Genomic DNA, 26,584 nt, shown 5'->3' with positions numbered 1-26,584 from the left:
TGCCTGTTGGTTTGCCATACCGTATATGGATTGCTCCCATGCGGTATTGCCTGGTGGTGTACGGCCACCGCGTTGGCGGGCACCACACCTGTCTGGGGCAAGGCGAACTGTGCCTTGCTGTGTCGGCGCTGCCTGAGGCTGCAGGACTGCATTCCCCCTCTGATCTGCTGGCCCAGGAACAGGATCAGATGTTGCGGAGTGTGGCCCTGCATACGTAACCACCAAAGGCGGACCTACCAACACTGACATCCCCATAGTGGGCTGTACCCCTGGTGCAGGTGGGTTGTACAGAACAGAATCCCTTCCAGAAACACCTACCTGCAAAGTCACATAGGTCTCATCATCTGAATCAACACCTGAATAGAGGTCTGGGGAGGTGCACCCAGAGACACCCCTGGAGAGAACGGTCTGCAGCAAGAGTGGGTTCTCACCCACCACCACACCCCGACCCCCACTGGTGCCCAGTCGTGCCTGAGATCCCTCCTGGGTCTGCACCATCTCCTCACCCTCAACAGCATCAACTGTGTCATCCCCTGCAAAAACATGAAAGACAAAAAATGGAAACAGGCATTAGCACCATGGCACACAATTAGGCCTGACAAGCTACAGAACCAGTACTTGATTGACACATGTCCCACATGACTATAACCCTCCCATGCATGCACTGTCACTGAGTTTGAAGGGGAGGAAAATGTCAGACACTGATGACACCAAGATGGAAGAGCAACACATTAGCTGCATGCTGGCTAGCAGTGCCATCACACATTGGCCTGTGAGTGGCATGTCCAATCCACATACATGACACATGCCATCACACAGATGGCATGTACCATAGGCATGTCACATATTGTTTGACAATAGGGCTGAGAAATGCATAGTGAAAGTGTGGGAATTGAAACTATCAGCCTGAATGAACACTGAAAAATACAGAACAATGTTGTTGCAAGATGCCACTTCAAGGGAAACTGGCGTGATGTTGCACAAAATGTCTACTGTGGGCAGAAGGGATACTGTAATACCCAAATCCAGGGGCGCAGAATGTTTTGGATGAAGCACATGGGTGACCCAAACCACTCAGGCACACACACCCTCACCTGGCACTCAATCAGAACCCCTCACACACACAACATACACATGGATCACACACACATGCATGTGCACTCACCGGACAATGCCTCGTAATCTGGCAGTTCTCCCACAGCTTGGATCTGTTCCTCTGTGACGTAGGTCCCAGCAACAGACTCATATACAGTGAGTTCAATGTCCTCTTGTGGAGGCCCACCTCCAGTCACCAGAGTAGCGGCATGACTTGAGGCCAGCTTTTTCTTTGCCCTGTGCTTAAGGTCATTCCAGCGCTTGTAGCACTCACCAGCTGTGTGCCTCATGAATCCAAGGGCACTTATGATGTCCGTGACGGTCTGCCAGTGTGCCTGACGTCGAGCAGGTGTGGTCTTGCACCCTGAAGTGATCAATATTTCGCTGTCATGTGCGAACACATACTGCACAAGTGCATCACGTTCGGCATCATTGAAACTAGGCTTCCTTGGCGTGCCGGACTGCGTAGCCGTGTCTGGGGTATCAGCCTGTACTGGACAAGCACTCTTCCTCTTTCTTTTGGAAGGTGGTGGGGATCCTGAGTGGCCTACGCCGCTCTGGCCACTAGGGGCAGGCGCACCGGTGGACTGGGTAGTTGGAGTGTGGGAATGCACACTGAGCATGGGACTTGGTGCAGGCATTGGCTGAAGTGTGACCTAGTCAGGGGGGAACGTTAGCAAGATGGACTGGGACCAACACTGCCCTGGCTGGGAGAGTCAGAGCTGGGGTGAATGGAGCTGCAGCTGCCCCTGCAGCCTCCCCACCCTGCCTACTCGGGGCAGCAGATGACATAGCTGCCCCTGATCCACGTGGCCTGGTGACACCAACTTGCACCGCCACACGTGGCCTAGACTTGGCGACCTGGAAGTCAGCCTGGGAGTCACCCTGTGCTAGGTCAGGTGCCACAATGGGCCGGTCCAACAAGGGCTGAGCAGAGATGGTGTCAGCCACGTTTCCCTCAACCATGGGGGGGAGGGGGCATGGGTGTCCCTGACTGGTCCTCCACACATGGGGGGCTAGGGGTACCCTGCAAATCCCGGCCACGTCCCCTACCGCGCCCACCACGCCCACCTCTTGAGGCTCAGCCACCTTTGCCACCCTTACCGCTTGGTCGCCTCCCAACCATGGCACTGATGTTGTTGTGCGTATGGGAGTTGCAGTAAACTATTGTCCTGGGCAATTGGGGGTCAAAGGGGTAGGGTACTAGATGGAATTCGTACCCTAGTGCTCTAGCAAGGCTGTATGTGACCCCTGGGGCAACATGACGGGTCACGCAATGCAGAGGCACCCCAACAACAGAAAATAATGTGCACGCAACCCCTCGTAGACCACGTGCGTGAAAAAATTAACCCGCACTACGCTGTGGCACCCAGAAACACAAAAATGAACATACGTGTGTTACACGCAGCCTACAATGACCTCTGAAGGGGTACGCGACACACAGGGCAAGCACAGTTGGTAAATACGTGCGCGACTCACCGTCTGCCTGTAAAAAGAGCGTGAAAAATATGCATGTGTGCGCGTTGGCAACACCCCCGCCAAAAGAAGAATTGTACTCTGTCTGAAGAGACAGGATAAAAGAAGAAGTGAACGCTGTTTGAGGAAACAGGCCCAACAGAAAATCAGAAAAAAGCTGTCAGAGGTAACAGGGAGTACGAACTAGAAACACTGTGAAGTAAATCGCGTGTGAACCGACAAGAAGTACAGAATTGACCCACTCGCTCTCCACGAAAAGCACGTACAAGGAAATGACATCCTACATGTACCTTTTGAACCTGCCCACACGTCCAACGTCACTTCCGCGTATACGTGCTAAGGCCCTATCCTCCAATTACACAAGCTGACACTCAGACGTGCAGTTCTTGGACGTGTAACATGCACCCGGGTTCAGGGAAACGCCTGCGCGCGCATGTCACAGACGCGCTTACGCGCTAAGGGCCTTTGGTCCAATGAAATCGCATACGCATGCTGACGCGCTTACGCGCTAAGGGCCTTTCCTCGAATTACACGCTGACGTGCAAGATTTTCACGTGCCAAATCACTCTGTATCAAGCTGGCCACGCGTTCGCACACGGAAGACCACGCTCCTGCCCAGAAGGCCGAATTACTGCCCCCCAGAGCCCTGAGCACGCTCCCACCTGCCATCTGCTGCTGCCTGATTGCCTGCTGCCCACGTGCCCTGCCATTTGCTGCCTGCACGTCAGCCCGGGGTGCTGTTGCTGTGACCACCCATGCTGGAACCGAAGACTCCCGACTGCTATTCCATCGCTCCACAGCCCAGCCCCAGGACCCAGTTGCCCACCCACACCTGCCTCTGGCCTTGCCATGTCGGGCACTACACCATCTGGCACCACTGGCAACCCCCAGCCAGAGAGGCAGAGGGCCACCAGCTTCACTGCCACCGAAGTTGGTGTCCTGGTGGAGCAAGTCCTGGGGCAGTATGATGCCCTTTTCGGAAGGTCGGCCGCCGACAAGTAAGGACAGACTCGGATCTGGACGGACATCGTGACTGCCATCAACGCGGAGGGGGTGGCAGTCCGTGATTTCCAACATGTCAAGAAGCGCTGGAAGGACTTCAGGTCCAGGACCCACAACAAGGCCCGGCGCCTCTTGAAGGCAGCGGATGCTAAGGGGCGCCTGGGCCACCTGTCGGAACATCAGATGAGGGTCCTGGAACGCATATGCCCAGCGCTCCACGTCCAGGTCCTTGAGAGGCAGACCCGTCTGGAGTCGAGTGGTAAGTGTACATGCATACTGATTGGAAGCTGTGCGTGTGATGGTGTGCCAGCAGTGTGCAGGTTGTACATGTGGTTTTGTAGGGCCATGTATGGATGTGTATGTACAGGGCTGTGAGGCTGACACATGCAAGTCCTTTCATGTGTGAGACACATGGATGGTGTATGTGTGGGTAAGCATGCAGGCCAAATGCAGATGTGTGAGCACACATGTTTGGATTACTGTGTATGTAAGTTGGCATGGTTGTGGTGTCACACATGGATGTTGGTTCCAGCTGCATGTATCTGCACCATGTACATGTGCATGTGTGTGTATTTGACATGGGTGCAACAGTGATGCAACATGGATGCATGTGAGACTGATATGTAGAAGACTGATTGCCAGATGTGACATGGATGCCAATCTCATCATTGCGACAATTGGCGGAGGTGTACATATGCATGTAATTGTGGTGTCGTGTATGCATGTCTAGTGCACTCCCTGTGTTTCATGTGATGTCTGGCTCACCTTTGGCTGCTCATGCTGTTGTATGTGTATGGATGGTGCTGGCTGTTGCAATATGGCTGTGGAATAGCTCATGTGTGTGAGTTGCAATGACGTGTGTTGGGGATTGTGATGCCATGTCTGAAGTTTGACAATGCCACTCATGTACAACTGTCATGTGTGTATGAGTCCATTGTAGAGTTCCCTGATGCCTGTCTCCTATCTCTCCCTGTCTGCAGCGTCAACTGATGAAGAGGGCGGAGAAGGTGCTGTGGAGCACAGCGGCAGGGATCGCACCGCCAGCCGGAGACGCAAGGCCCGGCTCCCCTCCCAGGTTGTCATCTCGTCGGGGAGTGAGGAGTCCGGTGCCACGTCCCATGTCGCAGCTGAGACCCCACAGGGCCCGACGGAGGAAGATGGCACTGAGTCATCCAGGTTGGTGGGGGGTTTGGTGGAGGAGGAGGCCGTGCAAGGGACAGAGACGGGGTATGGAGGTGGGGATTCCACTGGTGCTAGTGGTGCAGTGCAGGGGCAGGGACAGGAGGCAGCACAGGCCCCGCGGAGGTGCCTGTGTGTAATCCTGTCCCCGATCCTGTGACTGCATCATCTTGCACCAGCAGGGATACCTACATCCAGACCCGTTCTCAGGGAGGGGATTGGCTTACACCAACTGGCCTTCCTCTCCCTGCGGATGTGGCTATCCGGCACCAGGTTGAGCCTGTCCTGGGTGGGGTGGCGTTGCGTCAACGTGCCATGCGAGCTGACCTGCAGTCTTTCTTTTCATGAGGAGACTGCACGTCTTCTCGCATGGCTCGTTGACCGCGTTGACCCACTGGGACAGCTCGGCAGGGCCGGATTCCTCAGTTTTCTGGCCCTTGTTCCGACCCCCTCCTCAACTGAACCACCTATGTGCCAGTCGTCCTCCGTGCCATCTTCCCACCCATGTGTCACCTGGGTGCCCTGTGGAGCTGCCTCTGACCCTGCGGCCAGGCTGGTGGAGGACACATCCCTGCCACAGTCGGGAGTCGGACGTCCAGCAGGGGTGGCCACCTCAACAACTGCACCCCAGCTGGAGGAGGATGTGCAGGCAGCAGGAGCCAGGGCACAGGCAGCGGCACAGCAGCAGCAGCAACAAGGTGGGAGCCATGATGGCTCGGGGCCTTCATCATCGGAGGGGCAGGCATCGGCCGGAGGGCAGGAGGACCCTGGAAGGGAAGTGTCTTCCGTGTGGCAGCGGTTGGGCCATGCGATAGATGCGGAGCGGCAGCGGGCGGAAGAGGCATGGCTCACGATGGTCAGGGCGGAGAACTCCATGCGTAGGGCCATGAGGCGGGCCGAGTGCCTCGAGGCCATTCGCAGGGACCTGGAGTTCCAGATGTCATCGTCCCTGCGAACCCTCGGGGCCATGGAAGAGGACCGCCTCCGGGACATCGAGCAAGAGTTCGATGATGCCCTGGCCCGGGACATCAACATGTGAGCCGTTGGACTTGCCCGCTGCCCTTGTAAATAGTTAGATAGTGTTAGGTTTCCTTTGGTTTTTTCTTTATTTTGGTTGCGCTTGGACAATGCACCACGTTTCTGTATATAGTTTTTCATTAGGTAGTATTTTTGATAGGTTTCATTTCTTCAGTTGGGATCATGGACCCTGGATTGTTCATCTGTATATAGTTCACTATTGGATTCATCTTTTTTTTTTTGGATTTCCCCATGGAGCAATGGTTTTCACTTTTGTTTTTCCCTTGGATTTGCTTTGTTGGACTGTGACTTTGGACACCTTTCCTTTGGATTATGATTTCTTGTTTTTCATTTTTTTACGGACATGCAGCTTTTCTTTTTTTATTCCCATTGTTGTTTGTTTGATTTTAATTCCATTCATGTTGCTTTTAAAACTTTTTTTTCTTCATAATTCCATGTGTGGTTTTATCTCATTGGTTTCATGCATGTCATGATATGGGTTTTGACATTCACTTGCACCCATTGTGTGTGTGTGACGGACATGTGTTCATTTACATACTTGCCATTGGGGTTGTATCATGTAATTGGCATTTCTATGTGGGTGGATGCAATACTTGGGTGGGTCTTTGGCATGTGGAGGCTGGCCATAAGGGCCAGGGATCTAGACTGTGATGACGTGTTGGCTGGGAGACATGTGTCGGGGCCTGCTGGCAGGTGCCCCGCACTTCTGGGGGGTGTGGGTGCAGGGGACATGTGTGGGGGTCTGTTGGCAGGTGCCCCTCAGTGCTGGGGCGTGGGGGTGCAAGGGGACATGAGTGGGGGCCTGCTGGCAGGTGCCCCGCACTGCTGGGGGGTGGGTGTGCAAGGGGACATGAGTGGGGGCCTGCTGGCAGGTGCCCCTCAGTGCTGGGGGGTGGGGGTGCAAGGGGACATGAGTGGGGGCCTGCTGGCAGGTGCCCCACACTGCTGGGGGGGTGGGTGTGCAAGGGGACATGAGTGGGGGCCTGCTGGCAGGTGCCCCTCAGTGCTGGGTGTGCAAGGGGACATGAGTGGGGGCCTGCTGGCAGGTGCCCCTCAGTGCTGGGGGTGCAAGGGGACATGAGTGGGGGCCTGCTGGCAGGTGCCCCGCACTGCTGGGGGCTGGGTGTGCAAGGGGACATGAGTGGGGGCCTGCTGGCAGGTGCCCCTCAGTGCTGGGGGGTGGGGGTGCAAGGGGACATGAGTGGAACATGAGTGAGGGCCTGCTGGCAGGTGCCCTGCACTGCTTGGGGGGTGGGGGTGCAAGGGGACATGAGTGGGGGCCTGCTGGAAGGTGCCCTGCACTGTTTGGGGGGGTGGGGGTGCTGGGGGACGTGTGGGGGCCTGCTGGCAAGTGCCCTGCACTGCTGTGGGGTGGGGGTGCAAGGGGGTAATGCGTTGGTGATCACTAGTGCAAGGTGACATGTGGCTTGGCTGGGGGGGCATGCCCATGGTGGATGGGCTGCCTGCGGAACATGACCAAGGGTGCAGGGTAGTCCCCTGTGGTGTGGTCTGCCTGCAGGGGCCATGGAGGGTGTTGAGGGAACACCTGGGAGGACCCACACTGCCAATTCACGTGTAGGACTCCCCTGCACCCCCGAAATACACATACCCCACTCGCACAGGGCTTATCGCGTGTGAAACTTGCCCGCACCCCAGTAATACACGTATCCTGCTGAATTTGCTTGTGGAACTTCCCGCGCACCCCTGTAATACACGTACCCTGCTGAAATAGCATGTAAAACTTCCCTGCACCCCAGAAATACACGTACCCTGCTGAAATCGCTTGTGGAACTTCCCGCGCACCCCTGTAATACACGTACCCTGCTAAAATCGCATATAAAACTTCCCCACACCCCAGAAATACACGTACCCTGCTGAAATCGTGTGTGGAACTTCCCGCGCACCCCTGTAATACTCGTACCCGGCTGTAATCGCGTGTAGAACTTCCCTGCACCCCAGAAATACACGTACCCTGCTGAAATTGCATGTGGAACTTCCCGCGCACCCCAGTAATACACGTTCCCCGCTCAGCGTTTGCTGTTTGCCAGCCCTGTATACTGGTCCAGGGTTAGCACAGCCCTTTGCGCTGAATTGGGAATTTTGATGGCTTTTCCTTGGGCGAGGGCGTTCTTGGGGGCATAACTGGCGCTGCTGCAGGGTCACTGCGCCACTCTGCGCCACGGCTGGTTTTGGAGGCTAAAATCCATGAATACGCTGTGCGCGGATATCGATTTTAGCGCACGCGGCTGGCGCAGGCATTCGCACGTGCACACTGTGCGCCCACCGCGTGCTCCACTTCTGTGCGAAATTCTATGAATTACCCTGAAAGTCTCTTCAGTTGGCTTGCTAATCCCATTAGCCTCAGAGCTGTTATACCTTGGTATATTCCTTTTCACCTCTCCCCATCTCTCAACTAATGACCTTTCTGGATGGCCATGCTGAGTTATACCTCTGCAAGAGCGGAAAGGAGCAGGAAAACTCTATACCCTGGGCCAGAGTATTATTGTACCAAGCAATTCCGGAACAAAATTTCCAGAGAGCAAAACTGAGTTGCTTACAAAAATGTATAAATTTTTATTTACTGTGATACAAAAAATATACAAGATAGTCAATTAATGACACAATACTTTAAAGAACATTACATTATATGACACGGCAGCATAGGGTAAACATAACACATGGCTAAAAATAGTCCATTTATCAAAACCACTCAAAGTGCAGCATTCAAACCATACATCATTCATACTGACATTCATCCAAACAACACTAGCTAAAAATGACACAATTGTATAACAGTCGGGAGTGAAGTACACAATCCACGCATCCCGACTGATTATTTTAATATTTAGAAATTGAATTACAGTGTTTACCTGTGCTGCCGTGTCATATAATGTAATGTTCTTTAAAGTATTGTGTCATTAATTGACTATCTTGTATATTTTTTGTATCACAGTAAATAAAAATTGATACATTTTTGTAAGCAACTCAGTTTTGCTCTCTGGACATTTTTTCCGGAATTGTGTAGAGTTATACCTCTGGACTGGCTTGTCCACTGCCACCGCCGTCCTTCACTCTTACCCAGTCTCTCATCCACCATCTCTGCTCTCCTTTATCCATTCTCCAATACTTTCCTAGGGTCTTAAGAATATACTGCCAGAACCTCCTGGGAGTTGGAAGGGTGATGTACGCCAAATCCCCAAAAAGGAAGACCTTAATGTTTTACTTATACACAGTGCAGGCAGTTTCCCTTTCCAGGGCAGAGGCGACTTAGGGCTGCACCTCTTCTAATACAATCTTGGTAAAGCGGACAGGAGCAAGTGACCACAGGGTGGATTTGGTGGCAGAATCCTTTGGTTTGCCAAACACTGCGCACTGCACGGCTCTTCTTTTTATCAAAGCAGAACGCCACTCTGAGTACGTGGGAATATGCGTAGCGGAATGACATTACAGCCCAGCAGTCATCTTAGCTTGGGCTGATAGATACTACCAGTTGGCCATCTTTAGACAGGTCGAAAATATGATTACTGGGCATTCGTCCAACTGCCGCGAGATAACGACAAATCCAATGTTGCTGCCCCAACCTACCTGGCAAAAGGGGCGCGTAGCGACTGATGGAGATTCCTAACAGTACATTCCCCTTTGGCCCCCCCCCCTCACCGTCGGGCAGACAACAGTACTCTAACCTGGTTTGTCGGGTGTGTCTTGTGAACGAAGCGTAAAAGTCTGGAGGCATGCATGTCCTTGGCAACGATCCGGGACTTGTCTTCTGGTCCATATTCTTTCCAATCCACCAAATACTCTTTTCCTGGCTCTTCTCGAAGCTAATATTCTGGAGATCTTGTATTTCTCTTCGGAACCCACAACAGGAGGAACCGACTCTACTCTGTCGGGGCACATTCGAGAGTGTTCTACAGGTTTTAATAAGAAGGCATGAAAAACAAGGTAGATCCTGTAGGATGGGGTAAGGTCCATTTCATTGCCAGGATTAATAACCTTAGCAATACAAAAGAGGCCAATGTAATAGGGTTTTAATTTGTGAGGGCATGCTGGAATGTGTAAATGCTTTGTGGATAAAACATCACAAAAGATCCATAAATTGTATGGGATACTGGGACACACTCTTATCGGGCTCTCCTTCTTCCTTATCAGTTTTCTAAAATTATAAAAAAATAAGAAATTCAAACATATCCATTTCGACAATATATTTTACTTATACATTATATCATGTATTCTATATTGTTTTGAAGTTAACACCACTTCTAGCATTTAATATCCTAATTCAAATTGATTTCTTGAACATAAATATACAAAAATGTATAACAATGCCTCTATTATAATAACCATGATAATTCAATCGTCTATTGCAGTTTAAATGATCATTGCACCTCTTCCATGCGTTTCAACAGATCATTAAGATTATTTGTGTATCTTAATTGTTGGAATATCAAGAACCCAATTTCTCTTAACGTGTTTCGGACAACCTGTCCTCCTTCTGGAGATCTTCTAATCTGTCTTCCTATGATTATAAATAATATCTTTTTATAATAATTCTTAATTGTGTTCTTATTAATCTTAATTGTTTTTATCAATTAAATATTTTATCGTCCAAAGCAAATTTTTCAACCACCAACCTTTACATTATTTCCTTTTACGTTATATTCACAACTTGTTACACAGTTGACCTGTAAACAACAATTTACTTTATTATTATTCTCATTATTCTGTTTTAGTTAACATATCCACTCTCCAAAACAAATCATCTCACCTCTTATCTTCCATGTGGATGTAGATTTTGCTGTTATACTTCACCAGATATTTCAATATTGTTCCTTCTTTCCCATTGAATCTACATCAATTATATCATATCATTATTACTCTACAATCACTTCCTCTTGTCTACTCGCCTTGTCTCATAAAATCAGGAGTTCTCTCCCTCTGTCAGCTAGTGTAAATAGTGTGTACCGCAGGTTTTTTGCATGGGTTAAATATCCCTGGTAAACATACTCATACGTTATCTATCCCGTATTAAGCATGACGTCATAAGTATGGCATCATCGGTTACGCTCCCATATTATCAGTCGTCAATTCTAATGAAAGAAATCATGGCATTCATTCTCCATAGTTTAATTTACAAAGCCTATATCATTTATAACCTCCAGTAACATAACGGTCAATGTTCATCTTCTTAATATTCATTACCCGTATAACCAACTTTTACTACTTGTCACGGTTTTCACTTAAATATCCATCATGGTTTTCACATAACTATTTCGCTGCCAAATGTTCTCTTAATTAATTTTTATAATTCATAATCTAACTACAATCTTCATTAAATAATTCTACTTCCCTTCCGGTAACTTGAGTATAACACGGCCATTTCTTTTTCAATAGTTAATAATGATAAACATGTTCCATCAAATATTGCAAGCTAAGTTCCACTAACTAGTCAAACGCTTTGATTCCAAAAACAGTTCCCTTATTTCCAGCGTTGTCTGTAGAGTGCCTTGCCACCTCTCCTTGGTAGTTTAACATGTTCTTGAATCAAAAATTGTAACTGTGATATTGTATGCCTCTTCTTAAAGTGCACTGCTATAGGTGACTTCTCATTTACTGTAAAACGTAATACGCTGGGTTTATGTTCTGTCCAACGTAACTTCGCCTTTCTCTTTTTAAGTCCCACATACTAAATGCCACATGGACATCTTATGTCGTAAATAATATTTATAGTGTGACATGTCGCTGAGTGTTTCAAACTAATGTTTTCCCTGTGTATGAATGATTAATCCCCATTTCCCTTACTTATATTGTGGCAATGTTGGCAATTGCCACAAGGTTGGGTCCCTTTCCATTCACTCTGGGTTTCCATCTGACACATTTGATCTACCTGTACCAATAAACTCCTCAAGGATTTACTTTTCCTGTACACAAATATTTGGGGTACCTTAAATAATTTTTTTAATGTGTCATCCAATTTTAGACCTTCCACATGTTTCTTGATGATTTTTTAAATTATCTGGCTTTGGCTCAAATATGTAGCGACATATACTACATTACGAACGGTCTTAGTTATAGTTTTTCCAATAATATCGTTCTCTGCAATACCTACACTTTCTGTATTGCCTTCACTATTTTGTGTCCATCGTAACCTCTTGATACACATTTCTCTTTCAAGTCTACCTTCTTCAATTTATCGTCTTCTTCTTTCAAAATAATCCTTTTGTACCCCGCAAATTGACTGTAGGTTATGCTCTCAATGGTTCTCATAGGATGAATACTAGTAAACTTCAACATGCTATTTCTGTCAGTTGTTTTAGTATGAATCCTTGTCTCTAATTTCCCATTGTCCTAATATACTTCCGCATCTAGAAATAGAATTCTCACTCTACTGCAATGACTCGCTACATTGATTCTAGGATGTATTGCAGTCACATAATCAAAAGATTTTTGTAACAATGCTTGGGATCCATGCCACACTTCAAAAATGTCATCAATGAAACACATGTAACATATAAGATTTTCTTTCCATGGACTTTACACAAAATGTTCTCAGTCTCTAGATGTAGCATAAACGTGTTTGCACGAACTGTGGCCATTGAGGACCCCATCGCTGTAATGGAAATCTTGCCATCAAATTGTGTATTATATCGAAAGTAGCTGTTCATTAATATCAATTTCACCAATGTCAAAAGAAACGATGCTTGGTGGATAACCATACCTCGTCTCCAGGGACATAACCAGGACTGGGCAGACGCTTCTGGTCTGTGTACCTCTTGGCAGATTCTTGGGCCTGTTACAGATGTTGGTGGGCCTTCTTCAAGATTGAAGATTGGTGACCAATTCTTTAGCCGCTGGAATGGGGGAAACACTAGCAGACCCCAAAGGTAATGAAAGGGGATTGTAACCATAAGAAGCATGAAAGGAGGCATCTTGTAACGAGGTATGGAAAGTATCATTATATGTGAATTCTGCAAGGGGAAGAAACAAAGCCCACATTTCGCAGTGGTAGGTGGAGTAGCATCTTAAATATTGCCCTATGGTCTGATTGACCTTTCAGTTTGGCCATCACTTTAAGGGGTGACAGGATGTTATTCCCAATAGTTTTGTAAGAGAGTTCCAAAAGGCAGAGACGAATTGGCCACCCTTGTCCGTGAGAATGGTTCTTGGTAGTCCATGAAGCTGAAATATTTGTTTCAAGAATTCTTCTGCCAGCTGTGGTGCTGTAAGTAATTGAGGCAGGGCTATGAAATTACAGTATTTCGTAAAAGAGTCTACTGTGGTCCATATTAATGTACATCCTCCGGTTTTTGGTAGATATGTGATCAAATCTATTGAACAGGAATGCCACGGTCCTTTGGGAACAGATAAGGGGTAAAGGATAATCTTGGACGTCACTTCTAATGGATTGCCACCAGACATGTCTCCCCAATTTATTGAGAGTCTTGCCAACTCCAAAATGTCTGGGACTTGGTAGATCACAGCACCAATGTAATGCCATTAGGTGGTATTTTCTAGTAGGTAACCAAAGCAATTTCCCACAGAAGCAAAAGCCATTTTCCTGGTGGTGAGACGGATGTAAGGCCAAACACCCAGCGATCATTGTTAGGGGTATAAGCGTCCTTTAATCCTTGGAACCTTAGTTGCAGAGGGTCATTAGAAAGCATCACTATTTTCTCTGGAGTGCGGAAAGGAATACCCTGGGTTTCTACCTTGGCTTCAGGATATCACCTGGATAAGTTGTCAGCCCAGGTTTGAGAAGGAATATAAAATCGAACCTTGCGAAAAACTGTATCCACCTGTTTTTTATGCCGATTCATTTCTGTCATGGTTTGGAGGCACTCCAGGTTACGATGTCCGTAAACACGGAAATAGGGTGTCTGGCGCCTTCTAATAGATGCTTTCAGTTAATGAAAGCATCCCTGATGGCTAGGAGCTCTTTTTCAAATATACTGTAGTGTTGCTCAACTTGGGTCAGAGTATGGAACTGGTAGGCGATGGGATGCATTAGCCCGGTGCTCAGGTCTTTCTAGGCCAATAGGGCTCCTAATGCATAGTTTGACACATCTGCTGCCACAACAAAGGGATGATCCGACTCAGGGAGTCATAAAACCTGTGCAGTGAATCTTTGTTACAAGGCACGGTATGCATCTGCTTTGTCATTCGTCCATAGATAAGGCTTGTTCTTTTTTAGCAACCGGGTCAGAGGAATCAGTAGCTTGGAATAATATGGAATGAAACACCGGTAGAAGTTTGTATACCCTACAAATCATTGTAGTTCCTTAACATTTCTGGGTATAGGCCAAATAAGGGCCTCAATCTTGGAAGGGTCCAGTTCTATTCCACAGGGGGAAATGTACCCTAAATATGCAATTCTTGATTCGTAAAATTGTCATTTACACAACTTGGCATACAAATGGAATTTCCAAAGTCTTTACAGTACTTCCCTGACATGCAAGATGTGGTCCGAGTATGAAGACGAATAGACCAGGATGTGTTTAGGTAAATTACTACATAAACATCAAGAATGTCCTAGATCATGCCATTAAGAACATGTTGGAAGGCGGCAGGGGCGTTACACAGCCAAAAAGGCATCACTAGATGTTCAAAATGTCCATAGCGAATACAAAATGCCATCTTCCATTCATCTCCTGGATATCCTTACCAGGTTGTAAGCACCCTTTAGGTTGAGCTTGGTGAATATGCTATAATTCTAACACCTATCCCTCCACTTCCTCCTTTCTGTCCTCCCTTGATCTTGTTCTCTGACAAATTCCCATCACTTCACCTGTCTTTCTCTCTCGATCTTCTCCAACCTCCTCCTGGCTCTGCTAGAACCCTCCTCCAACTCCTTCCTTGTACTTCATATTAGTTTGCCCTCTCTGTACTCCTCAGCACTGCCAATCAGTCTCCAAACACCCTCATTCTTGCTGTGTTCTCGATCACTTTTATAAGGTGGTTGCAAGCATCACTAGGGCATTGAGGGTGCAAGTGAGAACACCTGCAAGAGTTCATAGAACAAACACCCCATTTTGGGACAGATTCAAAGTCCTGGCTAGGACCCTTGTGTGCTCGCTAACTTGGTAAGGAATGGTGGGAGACTGGTGGACCGAAGCTACGACCTGTGGCGCAGCCATCTTGGAATCAGTTGGTCCTGTCATGGCAGCCACCCAATACTGCCATGTTACCCTCCAATTTGTGTGTGTGTGTTGGTTCTGCCAACTTCTATTCATGGGTGATTGTGGCTTCTCCTCCCACTAGTATATGATAGGCTCTTGATTGTGTTGGCAATAGCGATCCTTTCCACAGGCCAAGCGCTCGTATATACTTTTTTCTCCTATAGCCCAATCTATGCTCAAGAGCGGAAACTGCGATTCACTCACAGAAATGAATGATGCCCTGGCTTCAGCATGTTCCTGAACTATGATTAGGGGGGCATGAGTGTAGCAAAACTGCAGATGAAAAGCTTTGAGGGATCCTGCACACACCTCCCGCGGGGTTGATGTCACAGATTAGGTGGTCTCCCCACCCCTGAGTATTATCTCCCACCACAATGCCCAGTCTCAGGAATGGAATATATTATGAAGGTTTCATACTGTGCCAAGCCACCAAAGGTAGTAGTGTCAGAGCACCAAGGCTTATCCAGAGATTGGCGTATTGCGCCCTCGCCAACTGACTCCATCAAGTAGACGATGGCTCAAGGAATGCACAATGTTGCTGAGTGTGGTCAAGGGTGAACTCTGGGGGGTGAGGGGGCTGTGTGAGTTCAGCGTATGACTGAGGGAATATAGGTCATGATAAAATAAGTTGGCATACCTTGCCATCACAAAGAACACAATGCTGTGTCTTGTACAGCTTACAATACAATTCTACACAAATTGCTACATTTTAGAAAACATAGGGCCTCATTACGAGTTTGGAGGCAGCCATGCCCTTAATAAGGGCATGGCTGCCTCCAAACTCGGGTCCGTGTTCCCTGAATGGGGAAATACCGGGCCATTCCGACCTTGGAGGGCCTGGTATTTCCCCATTCAGGGAACCAGGACCCGGTACATCACCATTCCCATTGGAGCCCCCATAGGGCTCAATGGGAATGGAGAGCATGCTAACAACGGGCCCGTTAATGACGGGCCCGTTGTTAGCATGCAGGGCCGCTCGCGGGACCAACAGGAAACACTCTAACAAAAGGATAATTGGCCCTCACACTTAAGCATAAAATACACAATGAAACATATGGCAAATCACAACAAATATTAACACCAGTATTTCTCATATGTCACAGTCTCTCTTTATAACCTGTATGAGCTCCCCTTCCCCAGGTTTCAAGGTAGGTTCAAGTCCAATGTTCAACATAAAGAAACAAAGTCATCCAGGTTTACAATAACGTTTCAATTAAATTCTTGGCTCCTTCACTGTGTCACAAGAAGGTTTAATGTTCAACCAACAGATATAATTCTGTCCTTCCTTGAGTAATAACTTCCACTTCATCAAATAGCATCAATGATGTTCTGGGACACAATGCTTTACCACAACTTAAAAATGTCAAAGGGGAAATACAGTTCCTTGTCAGATTCACTAAAACCAGAATGCTTGACAAGGCAAAAGAACACAGATTCTTGTCAGCACTCTTTAAATCTCTCTTCATAACATTATGTAGCACAGTTAGTCAGGATGACTTCATAGCACCACTACTTCTACCTGGGTAATTCTCACGCATGGTCAACTTCTGCTTGGATTCACCATGCAGGACTACTCTTCTGCCCCACAGTCTTCCACATTCAACTGGGCTTTGAAGTGTCCAATCTACTGACAACCAAAGGCTTTTTTTTATTGGATGTTTCAAATATACAGAAATAAAACTAAAACAAACTTAGCACTTCCCCAGCCCTGTTTTTCCCAACTTCCTCCTACCCCTGCCTCCCCCTTTACACCGATCCCCCACCCTCCCGAGTACACAGAATACTGAGAGTATTACAGTGCTCAAAGTATGCCCAGTATTTGTAAGTTCTGCAGACAGTTTTGTTCCATATATTCCCCATGAAGGAAATAAAAATGGGCGCCCAGTCCATCGAACATTTACCCTGATCGCCTTGAATCGTATAGGTGACCCATTCCAGAGATACAAAGTTCCATAGTTTGTGATACCAGTATTTTATGTGTGGAGGGTACATAGATTTCCATTTCTGGGCCATAGCCAGTAGAGCCTCCAACTGGAGAACATAGAATGTTTCCTCCTGTAGTTCGTCCGGAGTTTATTGTCCTGCTGTGCCAAGCCTAAAAGACATTTACCCATAGGTCTCTCCGCCGTAAAAGCAAACATTTCCCTCATATTTCCTTTCACTTCATTCCAGAAATGGAGTAATTCAGGACACGAGCACCATACGTGCAACCAATCTCCTCTCCCCCACATTCCCTCCAACAAGAAACCGGAACAGATGGAGCAATTTTATGTAAACACACAGGGCTATAGTGCCATTGGGGCGGGGGTTCGTCAGTTAATAGCTTGTATATTTTAGATATCAGATGTTTATCTCCCGAGCTGGAAGTCAGGAATTGCTCAAATGGTGTGAGCGTTCTTAGGGCCGCTGGCTTGTTAGGTGGGGCCATCAGCCAGTGGCGAACTTGAAAGTATTGGAAATGCTGGATCAACTGGAAAGTCAGCTCCTCTTTGCATAAAGAAAAGGATTTGATAATCTGCCCCACAAACATGTCATAGAACTTTGTACAACCCTCCCTTTTGCACTCTGGGAAGGAGCAAGCAGGTATTCCTGGGATGAACTGTGGGATCGCGAACAGAGGGGTAAAGGGGGAGGGAAATGTAGTCAAATGATATCAGATAGCTTGATCCCATATATCCTCCACCACCCTAGTAATCTCACTATGATGTATGTTCCGTGGTCTGTCTGGCCTAGGTAGCCATAGCTTCTCTCCCAGTCTGGGATCCACTATTGCCTTTTCCATCTGTCTCCATCTCTTATTTGTGTCTTCCTGAAGCAATCATTTATCACTCGCAGCTGCATTGCTTAATAGTAGTCTCTAAAATTAGTGAGGCCAACCCCTCCTCTATTTGGGGGAAGCATTAATATTTTCAATGCAATGCGGGGAGGTTTGTTCTTCCATATGAAATTCAATATTAGTTTGTGTAGCGTGCGAAAAAAGGAAGCCGGGACTCGGATTGGGAGAGCCTGAAACAGGTACAACACCTCACCATTTTAACCAAGAGGGGACAAAAATTAGCAGAAAATAATTCCCCAAGTGACCGTGTGATGTTTACTCCTAAAACCCGAATGCCCTTCGGGAGCCAGCAGAGCTGTGTCGCCTCCATTGCCTTGGATAATTCACCATGTTTGAACCCGAGGTTTAACATTTCGGATTTTGTAATACCGGCCACCCTACCAAACCTTTCCATTTGAACAAGTGCAGCAGGTAATGAGACACCTGGATTAATGATCGTAAGGAGAATATTGTCTGCATGCGCCATCAGTTTATGAATATCCCCCCAAAAGCTATGCCCTCTATTTCTTCCGATTGACAAAGCTGTGCCAATAAGGGTTCCAGGTGTATCGGATAAAGAAGAGGGGAAAGAGGGCATCCCTGTTTCATGCCTCTTCCAAATAGAAACCCGCGAGGATAGCTGGCCAATTATGTGCAATCTGGCAGAGGGGTTCACATAGTTAGCTTGTACCATCGATTTATATTTAGGGCTAAAACCCATAGTTCGTAGGGTATTAAAAAGAAAGGACCCTTCGACTCGATCTAATGATACCAAGACCACAGCGTCCTCTTTTTTAGCTACTTTTTCAATTAAGTGGTGCATTCTCTGGATGTTATCATGAGTTTGGCAATCTTTTATGAATCCTGTCTGATCAGAGTGGATCAGATTGAGCATAAAGCCTTCGAGCCGATTTGCAAGAATTTTTGTGTTTATTTTTGTGTCTATGTTCATAAGTACATAAGTACAATCGGGCAATATGATCCACATTTATCTGAATCTTTCCCTGATTACGGGATTAGGATTATTTTAGCCTCTCCCATAGATGCTGTTATTTTGCCACTCGTAGCAAAGAAGTTAAAGAGGTCCGTTAATTTTGGAGCTAGGGTTGCTCAGAACCTTTTATAGAAAGAGGCAACAACCCGTCCGGTCCCGACGATTTGTTTATTGGAAGGTTCGCACTGACAAATAGCACCTCCTCACGGGTAATATCATTATCTAGACTCACTCTATCTGCTTCTGGGATTTTGTTTAACTGGTTGACTGCAAATCATTCTTTTGTGATGTCTGGTCTGGGGAGTTTGACTTGTATAAGGCAGAGTGAAATAATTTCTTCTGTTGTCGTTTCTCTCTTCCCTAAAGTGTCTTCCACCCCCTTAATTGTTTGGGCTGCTATTTTCTGTTTTAGTTGTCTTGTTAACATTCTGTCTGCCTTATTTGTCTTAATGTATATTCTCTGCTTTAAATACAATAGGCTTTTTTTCCGCCAATGTAGTGTGTACCAAATTCAATCTGACCTTTGCGTTTCGGTATTGGCTTTGGAGGTTTGAAGATGAGCCAGCCTCCATCTGTATCCTTTACTTCAGCTTCTAGGTATGTTTCAGTTTTACGTCTGAGGTTCCTACAATGCGCCTGTATCACAATGAGTTCCCCTCTAAGGGTCGCTTTAAACGCATCCCAAACCACGTCTAAGCCCACTTCCCCGCCAGAGCTAGAGTTAAAGTATTCTATGATCTTGTCCTCCATTTTGTCGCAGAGAACCTGGTCTGAGAACACCTCTTTCGGGAATCTCCAGTTCCAGAGTGTGGGAACGACCCTAGGGAAGCTGAGTTCAATAGTCAGAGGGCATGGTCTGAGATAGTAATTGTATGGGTGTCAATTTGTGTCACTCTTCCTATCAGCCTAATCGAAGCCCAAAAGTAATCAATCCTTGAAAAGGATTTATGGACGTTGGAATAGTATGTGCATGCCGTTTCTTCTACTTTCAAAGTAGACCAAATATCTTTAAGTGTCAAATTTCTGCTTAAGAGCTAAAGAAGGCAGGGGATGGGTATATCTGGTATTAGACCATCTGTCTTGTAGGGGGTCCCATGCAATAGTTAGGTCACCCATCAGAATTATCTCACCCTTACTAAAGTGTTCTAAATTGGATAATGCTGTTTTCAAAAAACCCTCTTGGGCAGAATTTGGGGCATATAGAGAGGCCAAAGTAAGGGTCACTGATGACATCTGCACTAAAATGTAAAGGAAATGGCCCTCTTTGTCAGCTTGCGCCTTCACAATGGACATGTGCGTGCCTGTCCTAAAGGCGATGAGTACCCCCGCTATCTTCCCCTTTGCATTGGCTTGTCTGATTATCAGGTATTGCCTTAATTTTAACTTGTGTCCATCCTGATATTTGATTTTTGTTTCCTGTAAGGCGATATGGTTGAGCTGGTGTGTACTAAGTAACCGTTCCAATTTCCTTATCTTAACGGGGGTATAAAGCCCCCTTATATTAAGTGTCAAACAACGGAAGATGGAGCCATTTTGCAAAAGCTCTACCTTGAAAGTGCAATGCTAGAGACATCTTTCTGGCCTTCTGTCCCGTATCCTGTGTACCACCCCCCAAACCTTTACCCTTAACTCCCAACTAGTATCCTCTCCCTCCCGGCCCCCAACTGTATTCCAACAACTTCCCCCCCTCCCTGGTGTAGACCACCCTTGCTATTCTCTCCCGGGACTCCGTCCTCAGAAGTGGCCTACCACGGAAACCAGGGATAATTGCAGGCTATCCTAAAACCCTTTCTATTTGTCTTTGGTAGATTCCAAGTTGAGCCTATGCAATGCCCCAATCGCACATAAAAGTCACTCATGTTTTGCGAAAATGTACCTTATTCTGTAATTTTGTTTTTTGTTGCTACCCATGTGTGCCTTTGATCGATCAGGATACTGAGGGCCGCTCTGACTTTTTCTCCGGGTAGGTTGCGTTGTTTTCCATTCCCAATGTCGTGGGCTCCGGGGGTTGGGGGGCGTAAGGATGGGCCTCATTGGTAGGTCCCGGCGATCCTCCTGGTGTATTCGCAAAATGCAGGTTCCCTTCTCCTTTGTTGTTACACATGTTGTTTGCCCTCCCAACTAAATAAAGGACCAAATGGGAAGGTCCATCTTTATGGTATCTTCTGAGTTTGCCAGAATTGCCGGATCACACGCATGCCTCCTCTCTTTTGTAGCGTCATTTGGAAGAGATCCTGGAACAGTTGGATTTCGGTGCTATTGAGCATAATCTGGGCCATTTTTATGGCTTCCCTAAGAATGTGTTCCTTCTGAGGGTAGCACGCCAGTGCCACCAGAGTGTCTCTAGTACGGGCGCCCGTGTCTTGGCGTTTCGGGCCAACTCTATGGATCCTATCTATAGGAATTGCTACCTCTGCTTCCGCGTTCAATAGGTCCTTAAACACCACTCCTGTGACTGCATCCTTTAGGTCTGAGTCGCTCAACGATTCTGGAATGTTTCTTATAAGGATGTTGGACCTCCTCGACCTGTTCTCCAAATCCTCACATTGCAATTCAACATTATGCGTTGTCCTCGCCAATTGCTCAAGAAGCTCATCCGACTGTGTGGAGTCCTGGGCCAGGTCCTGTAATGCCTTCTCATTTGTATCAGTTCTTTCCTCGTGAGAGAAGGGCTATATCTTTTCACATATCTGATAGGGTGGATTTAAATTCACTAGTAAAAGTGTCAAATTGCAATTGCAGGGAGGCCCAAAGTTTGCCCTGAAAGACTTGAAAGCAACGCTCATATTAGCGATTATGCTATCCCCTGCGCCTCCGCCGACTCGCTTATGTGGTCTGGGTCTTTTTGGGCCCCGCCCAACCTGAGCTAGCAGCTTCTGATTGGGTTTTCTTTGGGGTTGGGTGGTAGCTTGAAGATTCACTCTTTTCTTTTCTCCCTGGATCCTGGCATTGGCTGATTGTTCCCCCAGAGAGTTTTCCTACGGCTCTGTGATGGGTGGATATTTCCCTTTAATCCAATTCCACTCTGGCCTTGAAATACACCGAAAAGCGTCCTCAGGTAAGTAAGTAATGTGGCGAGTTGGTTCTTCTCTGGCTCCAGGTGTGGGGGGGCCTCCCAATCACACTCGGTGTGACCACTAGAGTTTTGCTTCCCTTCTCTCCCAGAGTCTGTTAATTCTAATGGGTCTCGCCCGTGTAGGAAAGAAATATGCACAAGTACCATGCGGGCGCTGCCCTAAATTTCTTTGGTTCATGGTAGGAGATCCGGGTCCCCTAAGGTCCTTCACACCCCTTGAAAGCAGTGTCTTTATTCCGCCAAGACTCTGCCGGGGACCCAAACCACCCGGGCTGTTTTAAAAGGATCCTCCTTATATTGGCAGGGGTGGGGCGATTTCTACTGTGTCGGCCTCTGCCTAAAATTGACTTCTGCTGAGCCCCGCGTACATCGTCCGGCTACCTTTGGGCTATGCAGGTCAGGGCTTATGGGTGTCGGTGGGAGTTGATTCTTATCTGGCCGCTGTTTCTCCCGGGGTCTGCTCCCTTGCACTCATCACCTGTAAGGCGTTAGAAATGTGCTGCTTGCATCTTAGGGCTGGGGATCTGCTTCCCTCCTTTGCTGCACCTCTTAATTTAGAAAGGTCTCGTCCCTATGGGGGAAAGGATTACTCAGGGGTGGTGCCACACGGGCCTACGCCTAGAGTTCCATTAATTCGCAGTGGAGCCTTCAGGTCGCCTTGAGGGCTCTGAGCTCTTCCGTGCGGTGCCTTCGATCTCTCCTGGTCGCCGGGTGCTCAAGCTTCCCTGATTATGTTGGGATTTTTCCTTGCGGTAGCAGTGGTGGGGCGGTTCTTCTTGTAATCGCATCCACCTTCCCTCTGCAGTTTTGATTGGCGAATCTCCATGTCTAGATCTCAGCGCAAGATGGTTCTCCGCCGGCACCGTTCCGCTATTCCACCCTTCTCTTTTTATCACCCATGTTGCTCTAAATATGTGTTCAATATGCTATGAATTTGCAGCTTGCTTCGCAGATCACAGCTTCTGATGGGGCATGGAGCTCAATCAGCCGTGACTTCACTGCTTGGTGGCCATCCTGGAATCCAACCAAAAGCTTTAACCACTACTTCAATAGTTTACAACTTTGTGACTTGTAGCAAATTTCCAGAAAAGACAATGTTCACATTTGTGCTCCTGATCACCTTCATGTAGGAAAGGCACTCTTACTCTGAACACTCACCTTTCAGAGAGGCAGCCTCTTTACCACTCTTGTCTTTCTGTCGTATCAACGAAATAAATGCCTGCAAGGATACATTGCACCTTTTCCTTGTGGCTTTGACAATGTGAGTTACACCAATCTTTAGGGAACAATTACCATCATCAAGCATCACATTTCTATAGCCTTGCATTCTCCTTTTTGTCTCCTGCCAACCAAAATAGCTTGACGACATGCTGTGTTGTCTCTTTTGGATTTTAGACACTCTGACCATCTCTTGGCTCTGGCAAGGCTTGCACTACTCTTTGAGTTTGGGAAATACTTGCTTCACTCTTGGCTTGGGTAATGCTTGTGTTATTCTTGGCTTGGGCAATGCGTATGTTGCTCTTGGCTTCCCTGAACTCACAATTACTTATATTCAGTCACTTAACTTCAGTGCCACATTGTTTTCTACTGCTTCACAACTGATTCTCAGGTTAGCCTTTACCTTGGAATCACTTTGGCACATGCGCCCATTCTTTCCTCTGTATTCTAGAGTTTTCGTATTCAATTAACGTGTTCAAAGCTTTTTCCTCTTGCGAGAGTGAACATAATAATTTTCGCTTATACGCGAGTGCAACTTTTCAGACTTCTCTTTGTCGAACAATCAACGATTGCTTGAATTTTGCTTTTACTTGCACACAAGTGCTTTCACTTAGATACAGTTGCCTCCCTTTGTTCGCTCAAGGGTTCAGAATGCTTGGTAATAGTCACCGGCTTCGGTTTTCAACCCTTTGAATGCTGTAGGGCTTGGACTGCTTCAGACCTCGTCTGGACACACACACTTCTTCGATGCGCAATCTCTGCAATCTCTGCAATTAGGTTCACATGTGGAAAAGCAGTCTTCCTTCACGCCTTCCGTTGCGCAACCTCTTCCCTTGAGATTTTGGGGAAACAAGACACTCTCAGGATAGACAGCTGAAATTTGCTTGATCAGAATACCTCCGTCTCACTCACTTCTGCTTAGATTGCCAACACAGTTTCTGTTTCTGCTACTTCGGCGACCACTCCAACTACAACTCCATCTACCTCTGCTGACCTGCACCTGAAGGGGCCTTTTATGCCTCTCTGCTTCCCTCAGGTGTGGGCCATTAGGCTTTACTCCTGCAGCATTGCTTTTCAGACCTCTTCCTCGTCCCAGTACTTGGGGGAGTATGGGACTTGTAGTCCTAACCATTAGAATTAGATCTTCTATTTTCTTCTACTTGGCAAGAGGCCATTAGAACTGTGAGATTGCGGGGAAAGTTAAACAAAGGGGTTTCCCAGTCCCTCTGCCCCAATGTCATCCTCCCGCAGAACACCATCCCCAGGGTCGGGATCAGGAAGCGTCTGCCCTTGCCTGGCCACACGAGAAGGGTCCCAGGCCAGGTTTATGGCGGTAATCATTGCTGATTCATCACAATACCCCTTACTATTAATTGGATAAAGATACCTGGGAACTGCTGACAGCCCAGGCTGCCGATTAGAACTCTATAGAGGATCCCATGTAAAGGGAACATTTGGATAGAAGAATGTAAAGCAAGAAGGATTCTTTAAAGATAAACACCTTATTTTTACTTGGGCAGCACTGCAGTGTGTCTGTATCTAGCAAAATGAACACGAATCAAAGAAAAACAATGCTCCTGTAATTTGAAAAATAAATCTGGTGCTGTAAACTGTGGCCCCACTCAGGGTGAACCTGCAAAGAGTGAGATGGAGAAACAAGAACAGAAGCACTGAAACAAACTTTCAAGGTCAGGGCAGCCTCACAGTGAAACTTCCCAAAGATGGACGCAGTACTTCGTGTACCATAGACACCAGGTTCAAGGGGAAGTTGAGAACATAGGTGAGAAATTACCGTCAAGACAAGAGGACAATCTAACATCAAGCCTGCCAAGCGTCAGTACCTGGCACTCTGAACGTCTGGCCTCTTCATCGTTCTGCAGTTTCTGAACCTTTTCCAGGTGGGTCTTCAGTGCTGCCAGACTTGACAGAAGAAGGGGCTGGGCAGGAGAAAAACAAGGGGTCAGAAAAGAACAGGCCGACATGCCACCACAACCCAAGTTGATACATCATGAGTGGCCTACAGATAATAGACACCTGCAAGCGGAGGCAGTATTTAGATGAAGAAATCCAACAGTGAACGAAAGGGAATATGGAAGAGCAAATAGCCTTCTGGGATGTCTAGCAATTCATCTTTAAAATGTATATTTTACTGAAATTGTATCACTTCTGTATGGGCTGGGAGGTAAGTGCACCAGGGTTCAGTACATATGGTGCTTATCCGATTCAGTCATTACTCAGTATTTCTTTAGGGGGTGGATAAGGCATTATGAGACCATTATAAATATCTGTAAGGTACAATGATGGGATGTAATCTGCTGCTATATGGTGTTGTTGCAGGTGGGCAGAATATCAATGATGTCATACAAGCTCATCCCATGGTCAAGGCACTAATTGGAGCTAGGTGAGTGGTGCATTCTCTGGTGACTCTCCATTAACATGCCAACCCATATTCATGGCACCTTAATCTCATCGTTCTCTCCTCGCTCAATTCCAAACGCCCCTGCACCCTTCACCCTCTGATCACGCACTTCTGCATGTCACTTTATTGTCCTCGCCTTCACTGTACCTCAATCTCTCCCCTTCAACCGTCAAGCAAAAATTAAAATCAGATGATGGCCCCCTACCTAGACCCAGTCAGAACCTCCCTTCAAACTCCCTCTCCATCTTTCGCAGATGCAAGTTCAATTTGGCACTGACATCTCCGTTTGTGCACTATTATCCTGCTCGCTTCTTCACCCTCTCGGAGTCACCCGGGGATCTCCCCAGATATGCAACAACTGAATAGAAGCCATGCGCATCAACCTGCGCCGCTAAAGAGAAATCTACAGAGGGTCCCTTGTCTTTCAACAGACACCCTCTCCTTGCTCTTGTTACTGTTCTAGACTCCATAAAATCGAACTATTACCCTAAATGCCTCTACACGCATCCTTGCAAGCTATGTACATACCTCCCGTCAATGCTTGCCCAGCCCACACTCTGCTCACTCACCTCCTCATTCTCGGGTGACTACTATGCCAGCTACTTCTTCTCCAAGATACCTTACCCCCTGTATGCCCTATTTATCTACCTCTCCCTAATCCCCCTTCCTTCTCTCCACCACCCCACACTCCAAATCACTCCTTAATATGGGACTTCTAACCAACCACCCTGGCTGAGATGACATCCCACATTTGGGCTGCCGACCTCTCCTGTGCTCCCAGGGGCCTTTGCAAACCAGTTAGTCAAGGCACTGACACCCATGACCTGCTCTTAGCAGGCACCTCTCTTGATCCTTTCACTTTCCTCTCATAACTTCACTGCTTACCTCAAGGTTTTTTAAGGCACCAGCCACTGACCCAAACAACCCAGCCAAGTATCAACCACTCCCTTTCCTTTTTGACTTCTCCCAAATTCTCAAACCAGCAGATTTCAGCCACCTCAAACACTACCTGGAGGCCATCAAACTCTCTGACCCTCCTTCAATCTGAGCTCACCTGCAGACACTCCATAGAGACCCAGCCTACCCATGCTGCAAACTG

At 47.3% G+C, this 26,584-nt stretch overlaps 1 protein-coding gene across 2 annotated transcripts in view; it reads right to left on the bottom strand.

Annotated features, from left to right (window-relative positions):
- The window catches only part of LOC138521764 (E3 ubiquitin-protein ligase TRIM39-like), a 198,743-nt gene that overhangs the window by 83,383 nt on the left and 88,776 nt on the right, over positions 1-26,584 (bottom strand). For both annotated transcript variants that reach the window (XM_069634830.1, XM_069634829.1), the window contains exon 3: positions 24,908-25,003. In XM_069634830.1, the coding sequence (XP_069490931.1) occupies positions 24,908-25,003 (96 nt within the window). The remainder of the gene's footprint in view (positions 1-24,907; positions 25,004-26,584) is intronic.

Source organism: Ambystoma mexicanum, chromosome 13, assembly GCF_040938575.1.
Source record: "Ambystoma mexicanum isolate Mex_15411 chromosome 13, UKY_AmexF1_1, whole genome shotgun sequence".
Classification (NCBI taxonomy): domain Eukaryota; kingdom Metazoa; phylum Chordata; class Amphibia; order Caudata; family Ambystomatidae; genus Ambystoma; species Ambystoma mexicanum.
The sequence above is the reverse complement of the archived record's forward strand: the minus strand, read 5'-3'. Positions and strand labels throughout refer to the sequence as shown.